We start from the raw sequence: 14,294 nt of genomic DNA on the forward strand, positions 1-14,294 counted from the left end.
TTTCATAATTTCATTTCATAATTAAAATCTCTCATCCATCCAGCATTAATCTTGTTCTAGGGAAGTAGAATCCAGATTTTTTGTCAAAATGGCTATCCTGCTATTCCATTAAAAATAACCCACATGGGCCAGGCACGATGGCTCACACCTGTAATCCCAGCAGTCTGGGAGGCTGAGGTGGGCAGATCATCTGAGGTCAGGAGTTTGAGACCAGCCTGGCCAACATGGGGAAACTTCGTCTCTATCAAAAATATAAAAATTAGCCAGGTGTGGTGGTGCATGCCTGTAATCCCAGCTGCTTAGGAGGCTGAGGCAGGAGAATTGCTTGAATCTGGGAGGGGGAGGTTGCAGTGAGCCGAGATCGCCTCACTGTACTCCAGCCTGGGTGACAGGAGCAAGACTCCATCTCAAAATAACAACAACAACAACAGCAAAGCCACATCTTCCGCTAACTGGAAATGCTGCCACAATCGTATATGAAATTTTCGTGTAATTTAAGTCAATGTCTGGTCCCTCTATTGGGTTGCAATGGGCTCTGTCTTTGCTACACCAAACTCCTTAATTATTGTGGTGTATAACACTTTATATCTGGAGGGCTGTTCTTTACCCTTTATAGGATCTACCTGACGATTCTGTTTACTTTCCTCAAAAGAGTTTATTGTGTCAAGTTAACAAATAAATCCAGTTGGCATTTTAATTGTGATTGCATTGCATTTCAATCAGCAAATATAAAAAAAAACCTGATGTCTTTGCATGATTGCCTTTGGATCTGGGAACAAGGTGTGTCTGCACTAATTTGAGTATTTTATGGCCCTCACTGGATACTGAGGCTTAACAGCACCAAGCGGGTGGGTACCCATACTGGTCCCCAGGGCAGGGTACAGTTCCCACCTCTGGGGTCCACTTAGCCATGGCTCTGGCCAGCTCTCCTGCTGCTTCCAGAATTTTCTGGAGAATGTGACCCTGTGATTATCACACCAAATCTCACTTCAGATCCCCCAGGAATGGTTACAAATTGTCCAGACGTGGTGGAAAATAGGACACCGCCCTTGTGCTTAAGGACATGCAATAATGATGTCATCTGCCAGGTAGAACATTACAGGGTGGTTTACAGGCACATAAAGCAGCATGACCTTGGGCGAGTCGGTAAGCTCTCCCAGCCCTGTTCCCCTCCTCACCCAGAAAGTGTGAACTCTACCTGGCTCAGAGAGTGGTCACAGGGATTCAGGGTGCTACGAAGGGGATATCCCACACTCCTTGGCTGAGTCCAGGATGTCCAGCTCTTTAGGGGCCAGATGTCAAGGTCTGCAGGCTTCTCCCTGCCTGCTGCCCCCGAGGTCCAACTCCTCGACTTTGCCCGGAGCACCCCTCCTATACCCATCTCCCCTCCAGCCACACTCAAGTCAAGGTCAGAAGTAAAAGATTTTTATTGTTCTAAAGCACTTCTGAAAAGAGATCTAATTGAGAAAATATACAAAGCATTTAAGAGTTTCATCCCCAGAGACTGACTGAAGGTATTACAGCCCTCCTCTCCAAGGCTCAGGGCTGAGAACGGTTAGCATATCGAATTATCAGTAAAAACATGCAAAAGTGAGAAGGAAAGGGAAAAAGGTGCATTCCCCTAAGCTGAGGGGGATGGAATTTCAGAACAGAGGAGGCAGGGTGGACAAGTACCAGGTGGCTCTCCCTTTCCCTCCATGTTATCTTTCAAAACAGTTCCAAGCTTGGAGAAAGCAATGAGCTCCACCTACTCAGCAGAACCCACGGCTCGTTGCCCGTGGACATGACTGAGCAGTGACCTTGCCTGCCCCGTTCCTCAGCAGCCCATCCCACTGCCTTGGCTGCAGGGACCCTGCTTGTGCTCCTGGGGGGCAGGACTGGGGGTCCTAGCTCCTTGCTTCTTTGGTTCCACTCAGAGAACAATTGTGCTTGACGGACTCATCCCCACTCCCCAAACTCCAGGCTCCTGCTGGTGGGCTGAAGGCACTGACAGGAGTCCCCAGTACACCCTCAGGGAGTCACCTTCCCTTGTGCTCTGGTGGGTCCATCCCTGGGCACATGGTCCCATCCTCAGCTCAAGCCCCAGGTCTAGGAATAGGGACAGTGAAGAAAGTGTACCCTCCAAGGAAAAAGCTTTTGGGGACCTTTCTAATTGTGCAGATATTTCTGAAGCCCATGCCGCACCCCCCAGCCCTATCCCCTTGCCCAGGGCCTCACACGCCCAGCTCCCCCAACTGGTCCTTCCCCTTGGGCTGTCAGTGCAACTGTGGGCCCAGGCTTTGGCAGGCTCAGCTTCAAGACAGTGGGACACAGAAACATTTTGTGGCATCCCCTCTCCCTCCGCCACACCCAGGAGGTCAGCAGAGATGGGGGCCCCCCAGAGAGATCACGGCTCTGGTACAGGGAGGCAGGCAGGGTTGTAGAGGAATGGAGAGACATGTCACCTCTATAGAAACGCGTCCAAAGTACAAGCTAAGCAGGGGGAAGGAGGAGGGCCAGAGAGCGGCCAGAAATAAGAAAGGAGGAAGGCGGCAGGGGGTTCTGGGTGGGGGCCTCACACCACCCCACAGATGAGCGTCTCCACCACGAAGGCGTTCTCGAAGTGGCGGATGGCGTTGCAGTTCTTGGCCCCACGCTTGTTGATCCCTGGGAGGAAACAGAAAGCCCCAGTGAGGCCTACATCCTGGCTGAGTCAGAGAGACCACCAGCCTCAGCCTGAGCCACAGGAGGGCCAGGAAGTGACACCAGGCCCAGATTCACCCAGAGAGCACAGTGACAAATGGGGAGAGCTCGAGAGCTGGAGTCAGCCTGCCCACGTCTGCCACCTCCCTGCTGTGTGACCTCCGGGGTGTTAACCTCTCTGGACCTGTTTCCTCATCTTTAAAATGGGCAGCAAAAATAATAACGAGGATGAGAATGACTTACACTCTTAAGAGGTCATACAGGGCACACAGCATTGCCCGGCGCACGAAGTTCTCTGCTAACGCTAGCTATTATTGCTGCTGCTATCTCAGCTGTCTGACAGCTGGGCTAGGCACTGTCTGAGGATAACTATGGTCTGGGGCGCGGAACAGGGGCTACAGTGGGTGCCACTCACGCCTCCGCGTCGCCCGGCGCCGGAGCCGGTAGGTGTCTTTCCCACTGCACAGGTGGTAGATGAAGGACCCCAGGGCCTCCTTGTCACTGACGTGCTCTGTGACCACCATCTCCTCCTGGATGATGTACGTCTGCGGGAGGTAGGTCCCCCTCTGCAAAACGAGGTGGCCACCGCAGTGAGCCAGCCCCGCAGGCTTTCCTCCAATCCCTCACCCAAAATGCCAGCCCACCTTCCTCCTCCAGAGGCCCCTGGGCTGGCCCTTCTGATGTCCCCAGGGACTTCCCGCCTGTGCCTGGTGCCTGCACCTGTGCTGCCAGGAGCTATGGCGCATGCACGAGTCTGTACCCAGGGTACAACCTTGAACACTAAGGAAGCCGGTCTCAGGGCATTGACTCTGGAGATGTGGAAGCAGGGGGATAGCAGAGGCGAGACCAATCTGGGTACAGGGCCCAGGTGACAGCAACGTCTCTTGCTTCCCCAACCCGACACAGGAACTTCCTGTACCTCAGACCTAGCCTGCATGAGACAGGGGGCAAGGGAGGGACAGGACGCTGCAGACAACCCCCCAACCCCCTGCACACCTTCACATTCATGAGGAGCTCCCAGAAGTTGCGAGGGGGCAGCACGATGGTGGTGTTGAGCTCGATGACGTAGCACTTGTCCAGGGAGATGTCATGGTACGCGGTCAGACCCTGGGAGGAGAAGGGGCCGGGTCAGTCTCTGCAGGAGGTGACAGCTGACCTGGGCAGGGCTGCAAGAAGCTTTGGCCAGCAGGGGCAGGAATCCCACCATGCCTTCCTGGGGACCTGGGCCTTCAGCAGCAGGCCACCCCAGACTCCTGAACACCTGGGTGCGCACTCCCTTTTCCTGCTCTTCTCTTAGCCTGTTGTAGAAGATGCCACAAACGCCTCTGTTGTTATAAAGCTTCTTCTCATGTTTACAGAGCTGAGGTTTGGGAAACATGGTAACATCCCAGCTGTGCATTTATGAAACCTGTGAGGGCCAGCCATTCCTGGGACAGCCTGGACCTCAGCGAGAGATGCCCCGTTCCAGGCCCCATGGGGGTTACATGAATATGCATAAGACCCACTCTGCAGAGACCCCCTGAGCTGTACACGCAGTGCACTCGATGGTGTACATACTACCCCTCGATACAATACACTGGCCCTGCCATGACAGCCAGCGTGCAGCTGGCAGGAGGCCAAGGAGCAAATCAGCCTCAGCTAGTTCACACTCAGCGAGAACCATTGTTGCCAGCAAGAGAAATGCAGCGTCTTGAAGACCCTGGTAAGCCTAACCATAGACACCTGCTGTCCTCTGAGGAGTCTCCTTTCACTCCCGCTCCCCTTGCCCTGGGTCCCCGGGACACCTGCCCACCCCCCAGGCCCTGGCCAGCCTCACCCGCTGGAAGTCATGGATGATGTCTGCAGGATCGCCGCCACCAAATTGGGGCACAGGCACATTGATGCGCTCGTAGTTCTCGTCGAGGTAGATTTTCACGTCCTCTTCCAGCTCCATCTGAGTCCGGACCTGGGAGGACAGGGAGTCCTCATACAGCACACCACAGCGGAAGAAGTTATCTCGGGCCAGCTGAGCAAGGCGGAGACAGAGACAGACAGACAGTCAGAGAGGCTGGTCATACAGTGCACTCTGCAAGGCCCCCTCTGCCTACCTGTCCACTGCATGCCCCAAAAGCCTGGGGAAGCAAGAAGAGCAGGGACTGTGAGACCCATTTCGCAGATGGAGACACTGAGACGGTGGGGCATCAGGTCAGGGTCTGAGGCTGCCAGTGAGGAGATGAGCTGAGTCTTGGGCAAGGCGCTTCCCAGCTTCACAAATGGGAGGGAGGTGAGCTGGGTCTGCAGGGTCCTAGGTAGCAGACCTCTGTGGGCCTCAGTTTCCCCATCTGTAAAGCATGATGATCCCTAAGGTCCCTTCTGGCCTCCAATTCCCTGAGTCTGTGACTGGGAAATGGAGTGGACCAGCAGGAGTAGGGCCTGGCCACCTCCGTGCCCGCCACAGAGGTGCAGACACCAGAGAAAGAGCCTGGGGTTGGCAGGGGGTCCACAGGGACGAACCTAAGACTTGGGCACCTAGGCCTGTGCACGTCTGCTTTTCCTGTCACCTGCTGTCCTGGCCTGCAGACCTGGAGGGGCCTAACATGGCAGGTGGGGAGGTGGAGCTGGAGGCAACACTGTTTAAGAGTCTCGTGCCCCCACCACGGTTATCTCTACGTCCAGCCTCGGACAAGTGCCATCACCCTTCCTGGACATCCCTGACCCCTGTCTTGGAGAAACCTTGACAGACACTGTGTCTGGCGGGCCAGTCCAGTCGCTCCATCAGTAAGGGAGGCCAGGCAGCCTGGCGCGATCCCATCAACTGAATGGCTGGGCGGGCCAGTCTGCCCACTCTTACTTCTGGAGGGGGCTCCTGGAGGGGCCTGTAGATGCATGCTCAGGACTGCCTGGCCTGGGATGGGCAGGATTCCACCATCTCTGTTTGATTCAGTGCAAGTTCTCCAGGGAGGATGAGTCATTGCAGCATGGGGGCTCCTGCGGGCTGTGCAGGGATGAGAGCCCAGGGAAGGTGAGGCTCTGGGTTGCATCCCACTGTGGCTGGACACCCCCAATACTGTCCCAGGGCACAGACCCAGGGGCTGATGGGAGGTGTCCACACACCGAATTGGGGTGCAGGGAGAAGGGTGTGAGTTGAGGGTGGGACACAGGAGACCAGGAAATGCTGGACCAGGTCCTAGGGTAGGGCCACAACAGGAAGAGGCCTGGGGGAGGGTCCCGCACAGGACCCTGGAACAAGGGGGATGCAGGTCATGGAAGGGGTGGGGCGGGGCAGGGGGATGCTGCACAAAAAGGGCAGTTGACAGCTGTGTGTGAGCTGAGCTTTCAAGGGGAAAGCCCTAGGAATGCAAACTCTTAAGCAATTTCCATCGTGGAAAAACTGGGGGACAACAAAGGTAAATGCTTAGGAGTGGGAGGTCACTTGGGTCATAAAAGACTGGCAAGTCCCAACCTTTGTGCCACCCTGAGGTTCCCTGTGAGTTGTACGTAGGTTTATCCTTTCAATTTACCTACCTTCATTTCCAACCACACAGCGACACTCCCTCCCTCCCAGGTCTGGGTTGGCCTAGCTTTGTGCCCAGGTCCCCTGGGGAGGGGGGTGGTAGGTGCCAGCAAGGACACCCTCCTGCTTCTGGAAGGAGGTGGTGGAGACTGCCTGTGCCCACCTGTCCCTCTCTTGTTTGGTAACCCCAATGTCCATGCACAGGCAGAATTAGGTCAGCCTTAAAGCGTGACCCGCAGGTGCAGAGTCTGAGCTCTGGAGGGGGACTGCAGTTCCAGTATCTGCTGGACCTGAGTTTCTGGTGAGAATTCCCCAGGGTGGCCCTGTGGGGCGGGCCCAGTGCTGTCACCTGCATTCATGCTTGGCTCCCCAGGACAAGGGGCTAAAAGTGGGACTGGCCTGCATCCAAGGATGCCCCAAGGAGGAAGGCGCACCCCAGTCTTGTGGGCTGGCCGGGCACTCACTCCCACCTGAGGGCATGTCCGGGCCTTCCTGCTGCCCCCTTGCAGGCACTTCCCTTCCCTCCACACCTCTGTAGATATGACCCTTTCTCAAGGCCCCTCCCGGCCCGGCCCCTCACCTGTGCAAGGAAGAAGTATCTGTAGATGTAGACGGAGGCGAACACCAGGCCCATGAGCAGCACGACCATGCCCATGGACAGGTAGCACACACCGCCCACTGAACCCCCCCTCTTGGATCGATGTTGTGGGGGCTGCTCCTCCTGTGGACAGCAAAGCTGGGTCAGTGGGGGCCAGGGCCCCTCCCCTGGAAATCCCCCCTTCCCTAAGTCAGGCTTCACCCGCTGGCTGGGCCCAGAGGGAGTCCTGGGGGAAAGGGATGACACCTGGAAGGGAAGGGAAGGCCCACCAGGGTCGCCTGGACTCATCCTGGCTAAAGTGAAACTGAGACAAACCTCGAAAGAGAAACCAAGACACACTCAAAACAGAAACCGAGACACACCTGGAAGTCACTGAAAGGGATGCGCCAGGTTCAGCAGGTACATTTTGAGTTATCTGAGCTCTTATGCCTCTTGTTTACACCAGCCGTGACCATGCTACATTATTTCAAACGGAAGATGGGGGACGCACCGACCTGGCCTCAGTGACTTCAGGGACTTAGAAATGTCTATAGGAATCGAGACACACCAGGCAGGCTGGGAGTCGCTGCTCTGGGTGATGGGGAACCTGGGGAAGGCTTTTGAGCTGGGGAGTGACAAGATTCACTCTAAAACCAAGGGGCAGAGGAAAGACTAAACTGAAGGCAACGGGAGGTGGGCAGGCTGCATAAAGGCTGCTTAACTCCACCAAGGAGGCCATGACTGATGGGGGCAGGGGCTCCAGGAGCCCCATGGGGTCTGGGCATGGGTGCTTGTCCCCAGCCAGGGAGCTCTAGGCCTGTGATCCACACTGGCCCCCACAGGCACCGACCAGCACAGTCAAGCAGGCTGTTACAAGTGGTGTAACAGCTACAGGATGAAACCCGGAAGCTTCCATACACCAGGGAGCTCCTGCCAGAAGAGAAATGTCCGGAAGGCCAGGCTAGAAGGCTTCTGGAAAAATGTGCTCTGGGAGCCAGAACTGGGCTCAAGATCATAGCTGCAGGGCTGCCAAGAAGCCAACCTAACCCATCTCCAGGCCACATGTGTGTGGGGTGGTGGACGTAGGTGTGTGAGTATAAAATTCAATAAAACTGCTTTACGCAGAGCACTGACCAAGGGCCAGCCAGGTGAGCTTGGTCAATTTTCTGTCTGTTCTCCTCCCTACCTCCCATGCCTTCCCCCGGTCCCTTGCTCACCCTTGGAGATACTGCAAAAGCCCCAGGGCCAGTCTCTGCCTCCAAAGTTCATCATTTAATCCCTCCTCCATGGTGTCCAGATACGGCCAAGAGCGAGGTTAGAGGTCAGTTCCTGCAGACTGCCGCAGTATAGGGGAGGGGAGGGGATCCAGCCCCAGAGCCTCAACCTTCTCATTTTGGCTCTGCCACTACCTGCCTGCTTAGCACTTTCTGGGCCTCAGCTTCCCCATCTGCAAAACGAGCAGGTCAGACCAAGTGACCTCTCAGGCCCTTTCCGGCCAGACGTTCTGGGATGGGAATAGATATCTTTTCTCCCTTCCCCCGGAAGGGGTGGTTCAGGCCTAAGTGACTCAGGACAGGCTCCATCTCTCAGCACAGCACAGGGGTCCTGCCCTGGGGGCTCCTGCTGTGCTCCTCAGGTTTCACCTCCCACCCTTTTACAGCACAGGGGAGTGTGGGACCTGGGCCCTGGGGAGATGAGGGTCTGACCTGCCCTGCTTAGGAAAAGGACAGAAAACGTCTGGAGGACCCTCCCTTCACTGGGGACATGTATGAGCAGATCAGCTGGCCCCCAGCATCCTCACCATGGGGTGCCCCTGCCTGTCCTGCACCCTGACCCTCAAGTCGGCCCACAAGGGAGCCTGCCTGGAGGGTGTGGGAGGTCAAACCACTGCCCTCACTGCCTGGCCCATGAGGAGGCCTGGGGCCTCTCCCCACCTTGCCCCGATTTAGGGGACCCGTGATCATATGGACCACCCACCCACTGTCACGTCCTCAGCAGTCAGGGTCACTAACCAAGGTCACCAGCAAGTGGCAGGCATGGCCACAGTACACAGGGCCCTCAGGGACAGCTGCTGGCCAGAGGGGGTGGGGACTAAATGGCTCTGATTTTCCAATGGACTCCTGGGAGCTGCAAGAGACGGGGGTGCCACATTCTGCTGGCATCTCCCAGGGATCAAGCCACAAAGGAGCTCTTGCAAACCAGGCACCAGGGATGCCCTCCTGCCCTTCTGGCGCTCCTGAGCAGGTCTTAAGGAAAGGTGGCTGACCCTGACACAGGCCAGGCTGCCTATAGCAGCTGTGAATCCTGCCCTTAGGACACAACATACACCAGGCTCAGATTGTATTTAGGGGTCAAGTGGGGCTACAGACCCAGCGGGGTGCTGTAACCTCCCCCTCTTCAGGTCTCCCATGCAAAATGTGAGCAGACTCTGCGTGACAGGGGTTTTGCTGGGATTAAACCAGACAAAGAACCTAAAAGCCCTTTGTAAAGGATAAAGTACTAGATAAAAATAGCAGATCTTTATCAGCCGAGCCTTTCCTTTTTAGGGCTGCCTCTGTGGACAGCTGTTGAGGCTGCACTGTGGCCAGACTTTTGCTTCTGCATTCTGGAAAACCAAAGAAGCTAGCTTGTGAGATTGCTAACAACCGGAAAGATAGAAAAGGAAAAAAAAAAAAAAAAGTCAAAGTGCTACATGTGAGAGCCTGAGGGCCTGTTCCACAAATCAAATTCACCGACAAGGAGAGGCCTGCTAGCTTTATAGCAAAGGGCAGCCTCGCCTTTCCACCTGCCTTTCCACCTTTCCGCCTTTCTGCTGGGCTGCAGAACTGGGTCCTGTGTCTCCCTGTCCTGGGGGAGGGGCTGGGCTCAGAGGCCCCAGAGAGGGAGGCTGGAGAAGGCAGAGCAGGGAGAAGGTGAGGCTTCCATGGCGCCAGCTGAAGAGCAGCAGTGGCAGGTGTGGCTGAGAAGGGCAGGGGCTCCTGCCAAGACCCCTCACTGTGAAGGCTGGGGATCCCCCACCTTACCTAGACTGGCGGTGGGTACTCTTCTTTCACGGCCCTGCTGATACCCCCAGCACACACCAGAGCTCAGCCACCCTGCCACACTCCCAGCTTCCCTCCAACCTGCAGAGCCAAGCCCTCAGAGGCACCATCGTGAGCAGAAGTGCAGAAGGGAGCATTCCAGGCTACCAGGAAGTAGACAGAAAGCACAGATGTCCCTGCTTGGAGGCAAAGGCATTTCCTCCATAAAGCCCCACACAGAGGGAGAACCCCTAAATCCCACCTCAGTGCTGCCTCTGCCTACTGTGCCCAATCAACACCGAGGCTCAAACTCCAAAGCCCTGGAACCCTCACTGTCCCTTTGGCCCTCAAAGCAGCCTGTGATCTCGGGGTATTTACACCTGTCTGGGGACAGTGGTGCATCAGGGAGCCTGGGCTCAACCCAGAGCCCTGGCCCCTCGGGATCCCTGGTGCCCAGGTCACTAGAAAGATGGCCGAATGGCCCGCCTTCCTGAGACCCTAGGTGCTCCACCTATCATGCTGTAGACTCAGAAACATGTTGCTCCCCACAGGAAGCAGTTACACCGAGGCATCTGGGGACGGGGCTCCCATTTAGAAAGTAGAAAAATATTGCATATTGTTTCCAAGGCAACAGAGCTCTCCGAGTGAAGGGCGCATGAGCCAGAAGTCCAGGGACCCGAGAGAGGCCTGGACCTCTCCCTGACAGTTTAAACTGAGACCCACGGGGGCACTCATTAAATGATTTACCAAAACCAGGGCCAAAATGGTCGGGGGAAACCAGTCAACTGTAGCATTAACTCGGTAGACCCCCAAGGCTGGAGGGGAGCGCTTCCCGGCCCCCAGCCTGTAGTAACAATGTGCAAATTAACTGCAACTATGATTGCAGATTGCAGCCTGCCTGGAGGGGTTCGGCGGCCAGACATGCGCTTCTGAGGCCCAGGCTGAGAACAGGGAAGATGGGGGTTGGGGGCGGTCTCATCTCACCACATCTCTCCTGGTCCTCAGCAGCTTTCTTTCCCAGGCTCCAGACCACAGAGGCCAGGGCACCCATCAAGTGTGTGTGTTTTGTATGATTCAAGACAGAGCCTAGCTGGGGGAGAGGAGAGTGGGCAAACACTGTCCACCTAAGCACACAGAGCCCAGTGGTCCAGAGGCACAGATGCCATCTGCCAACAGGGTCAGGGGTCCCCAATCACCCTCCTGTCCTCCATTCAAGACCACAGGCCCCACGGGCAGCATCTGTGCAGATGCGCTCTGGGCTTGGCTGGGCCAGGTGAATTCCCTCTTCTCTTCCATCCCTGATAGTCAAGGCACCTCCAGAGAACAAAAGCTCACTGCTGGAAGCTCCCTCATGGGGAGAGGGAACCTGGGAGAGAGTGGGGTAGGGGACAGAGGGGCTGGCCAGGTTATGCCTCTGTGTTTTCACCATAAACATTTTTTCTCCGCACTAAGAGAAACTCATCCTCACTGGCAATCTGCTAACGTCTTGAAACATGCAAGGACTGCTGAGAGAAGCGGGCAGAAATGAGGGAATGGAGAGAGAAGCAGCAGGAAAGCAGAAAAGCCACTGTGGGGCCTGCCGGGGTGCCAAATCCAGGAATGGATGACAGCCCTGAAAGTCCCCACGCTGCCACAGGGAAGGACCTGATGGAGCAGGGCCACCGCTTCACAAGGTCCTTTCGGGCCAGGCCCTCTTGGCCAGTGGGCATCAGGACACTGGCATAGGGCTCCAAGCTGGCCAGATTTGCCCTCCTGGCTGGCACGGGACCCTCCCCCAACCACTCCAGGAGACCCAGCTCCTTCTGTCAAGGGCTTGAAGCCAGGACACACAAGGAAAGTGAAATCTGATCCCCAGGTATGCAGGCTGGGGAGGGGGTGACACAGGACCATTAATCAAAGGCAAATGCCAAGGAGAAAATTACAGAGGAAAGAAGATGATTGTATTTAACTTGTTTTTCTCCCCTTGCAGCCCCCAGCTCATGAGCCTCTACATGCCCACATTTGTGCGTGCGTGTGTGTGTGTGTGTGTGTGTGTATGTGTGTGAATGCAGGCACAGGCAGGGTGTGGGGAGAAGGGGTGGGCTAAGAGGGGCACGGCCAGCCAGTGGGCCCCCAAAGGGGAAGAGGGATCCAGTTGGCGGTGTGAGGGGGTGCTTTGCTGCCCCACGGGGTGCTTCCGGTCCAGCCTACTTCCCAAGCTGGCAGTGTTCCAGCGGCCCACCAGCGCAGGCTCCTCATTATCTCAGAGTCAAAACACCACGTGGGGAGGCTGGGCAGCTGGAAGCCCAGCTGGCCCCCACCCCCATCCCTCCCCGGCCCACCGAGGCACTTCCTTCCAGCCTCAGGTCCACAGACAAAATCCTCCTTGTGTTGCAGTTTTTGCTCAGAAGCAAGGGCAGTGCCCACAGAGAGGGTGCTCCTGCCGCTTCGCCCTGCCCCCACCCACCCTCACTCCGGGCCTGGACACAGGTCAAGAACTGCCTCAACACACAATCATCTGTTCACCGAGTGCTCCTCCCAGGGATCACTTTTTAAATCTTGTTTTGGGCAGGGCGCGGGAGCCTGTAATTCCAACACTTTGGGGAGGCTGAGGTGGGAAGATCACCTGAGGTCAGGAGTTTGAGACCAGTCTGGCCAACATGGTGAAACCCCGTCTCTACTAAAATACAAAAATTAGTCAGGCATGGTGGCAGGTGCCTTTAATCCCAGCTACTTGGGAGGCTGAGGCAGAAGAATCGCTTAACCTGGAAGTGAAGGTTGCAATGAGCTAAGATCATGCCACTGAACCCCAGCCTAGGTGACAGAGTGAGACTCTGTCTCAAAATAATAATAATAATAAATAATAACAAAAAAATAGACAAAAATAAATAAATCTTGTTTTGGAGTCCAGTTCAGACACCAAGGAGGGTTCTGGGGTCACTGCCAGCCAGAAGAAACATTTTAATAATCTTTCCTGGGCATCCCCAACAGCATGGGACAAAATCTACACGCCCTGCCCTGAGAAAGCAGCTTCCTGGCTGCCATCGTTTTCAGCGCGCTGAGCTACAGCTGAGAAATCAGCCTCCTGCCTGCTTATTGCTGGGGGCAGGAGAGGAGGCCTGGCTCCTTGCCAGAAACTGGGTGAGGAGGAAATGTGCCCGTTGGCCAAGTGAGGCAACAGGAGGCCCCCAGAAGTGAACTGTTTCCAAGGCTCCAAATCTAGCAGGTGATGGGCAGAGCCAATATGCAACACCTCAAGTCCCTCTGCACCATGCCAGGGCCTCGGGAAGCTGTGAAAGTTTACTAACACGCAGTTCTGTCCTAAAGGTGCTAGGAATCTAATTCTTTCCCCAGATCGCATACTCCTAAGCTCCCCCTTGCCAATTAGAGAGGGAGGGGACCCTGTCCAACTAACAAAGTTTTGGGGAGGAGGTACTCAGCAGGCTCAAGGCCATTACAAACAGCACGCAGGAAGATGTTGATATTTCCATTTCATGCTGGGTGAGGGGGAAGAAAGGACGCACAATTTCAGAGCCTGATGAGAAGCCAGAAGCTAGGATATCAGTTATGCCCCGAGACGCAGGTCTCTGTCAGACTGCCCAACCCCATGCCATCAGCAGGCTGCGGCTGGAGAATGTGCCGCTCCTGCAAAATCTGGGGGACCTTCTGATGGAGTCGGAATGACATCCTCCCACTGTCTGACCTGGTCCTCCCTCCTCAAATATCTCCAGGAAGAGGTGGCTAGGAAAAGAGATGGGCAAGCGTGCTGCCTCCTGCTCCCATCCCTGCCCCTCCGCAGGCTGAGTGGAGGGCAGCTTCCTTTCCAAAGAAAACGAAGCTTGAAGAACCCCTTGCAAACTTTTAAAGCTGCAGAACCATCTTCTTCAAATATGGAGCCTCCCCTCCACCTAAGCTTCAAATGAAGGGGGGAGCTGCTCTGATGGGGTGCACAGCAACTCCCAACCTGGCCTAGGTGGTTGTTGAATCTTGTGGCTCTGGGCCACTGGTCGCTGCAGCCATCACCATAAAAGGGCAGGGGTTTCTCAGTCTCCTGGCATTCTTCACTCAGGGTCTCTGCCCAGGCTGACACCCAACTCTGACGGCCCTCTCCAGCGCCCCCTCCTCCAGGGTCCAGGTCATCCTCTGCAGGCCCCTTAATGCCCCAGGCAAGCCCGAATCTGAGCCACAAAACCTGGGGAAGGGGCTAGGCGTTCAGGAAGACTCTTCAGAAGCCTGCAGCAGGAAGGGGGTAAGCAGTGGACAAAGACTTTCTTAGTCCTGCCTCAGTGCGGGGTGGGGAGGCGGGCAGGACATGGGCTTGGTGCGCCACAAGACCGCTGGGGGCGGCGCCCACGTAGATACCTTTGCCGGGCACAATAAAACCTGGCTGGGCCAGCTCTCCCTCCCTCCCTGTCCCTGCCGGCCACGCGTTCTGCCCCCTGCGGGCCCTTCCCGGACACAAGGCACGCAGCTCAGACAGTTTTCCACGGCGGAAATGCCTTCTCTCCCCCAGGCCAGAGGGAAGGCGGAGGAAGCTGGGGTG

General features: G+C 56.1%; 1 protein-coding gene across 2 annotated transcripts in view; it reads right to left on the reverse strand.

Annotated features, from left to right (window-relative positions):
* Positions 1–1,408: 1,408 nt before the first annotated feature.
* The window catches only part of ITM2C (integral membrane protein 2C), a 14,412-nt gene continuing 1,526 nt past the window's right edge, over positions 1,409–14,294 (reverse strand). Inside the window, exons 2-6 of one of the 2 annotated variants that reach the window (XM_017886350.1) lie at positions 6,756–6,896; positions 4,499–4,687; positions 3,679–3,789; positions 3,098–3,248; positions 1,409–2,646 (exon numbers count right to left, since the gene is read on the reverse strand). In XM_017886350.1, coding sequence (XP_017741839.1) covers positions 2,555–2,646; positions 3,098–3,248; positions 3,679–3,789; positions 4,499–4,687; positions 6,756–6,896 — 684 coding nt within the window. In that variant the 3' untranslated portion in view covers positions 1,409–2,554. The remainder of the gene's footprint in view (positions 2,647–3,097; positions 3,249–3,678; positions 3,790–4,498; positions 4,688–6,755; positions 6,897–14,294) is intronic. The other variant, XM_017886351.1, reaches the window with a different exon arrangement.

The sequence above is a fragment of the Rhinopithecus bieti genome, unplaced genomic scaffold (assembly GCF_001698545.2).
Source record: "Rhinopithecus bieti isolate Rb0 unplaced genomic scaffold, ASM169854v2 scaffold_13704, whole genome shotgun sequence".
Classification (NCBI taxonomy): domain Eukaryota; kingdom Metazoa; phylum Chordata; class Mammalia; order Primates; family Cercopithecidae; genus Rhinopithecus; species Rhinopithecus bieti.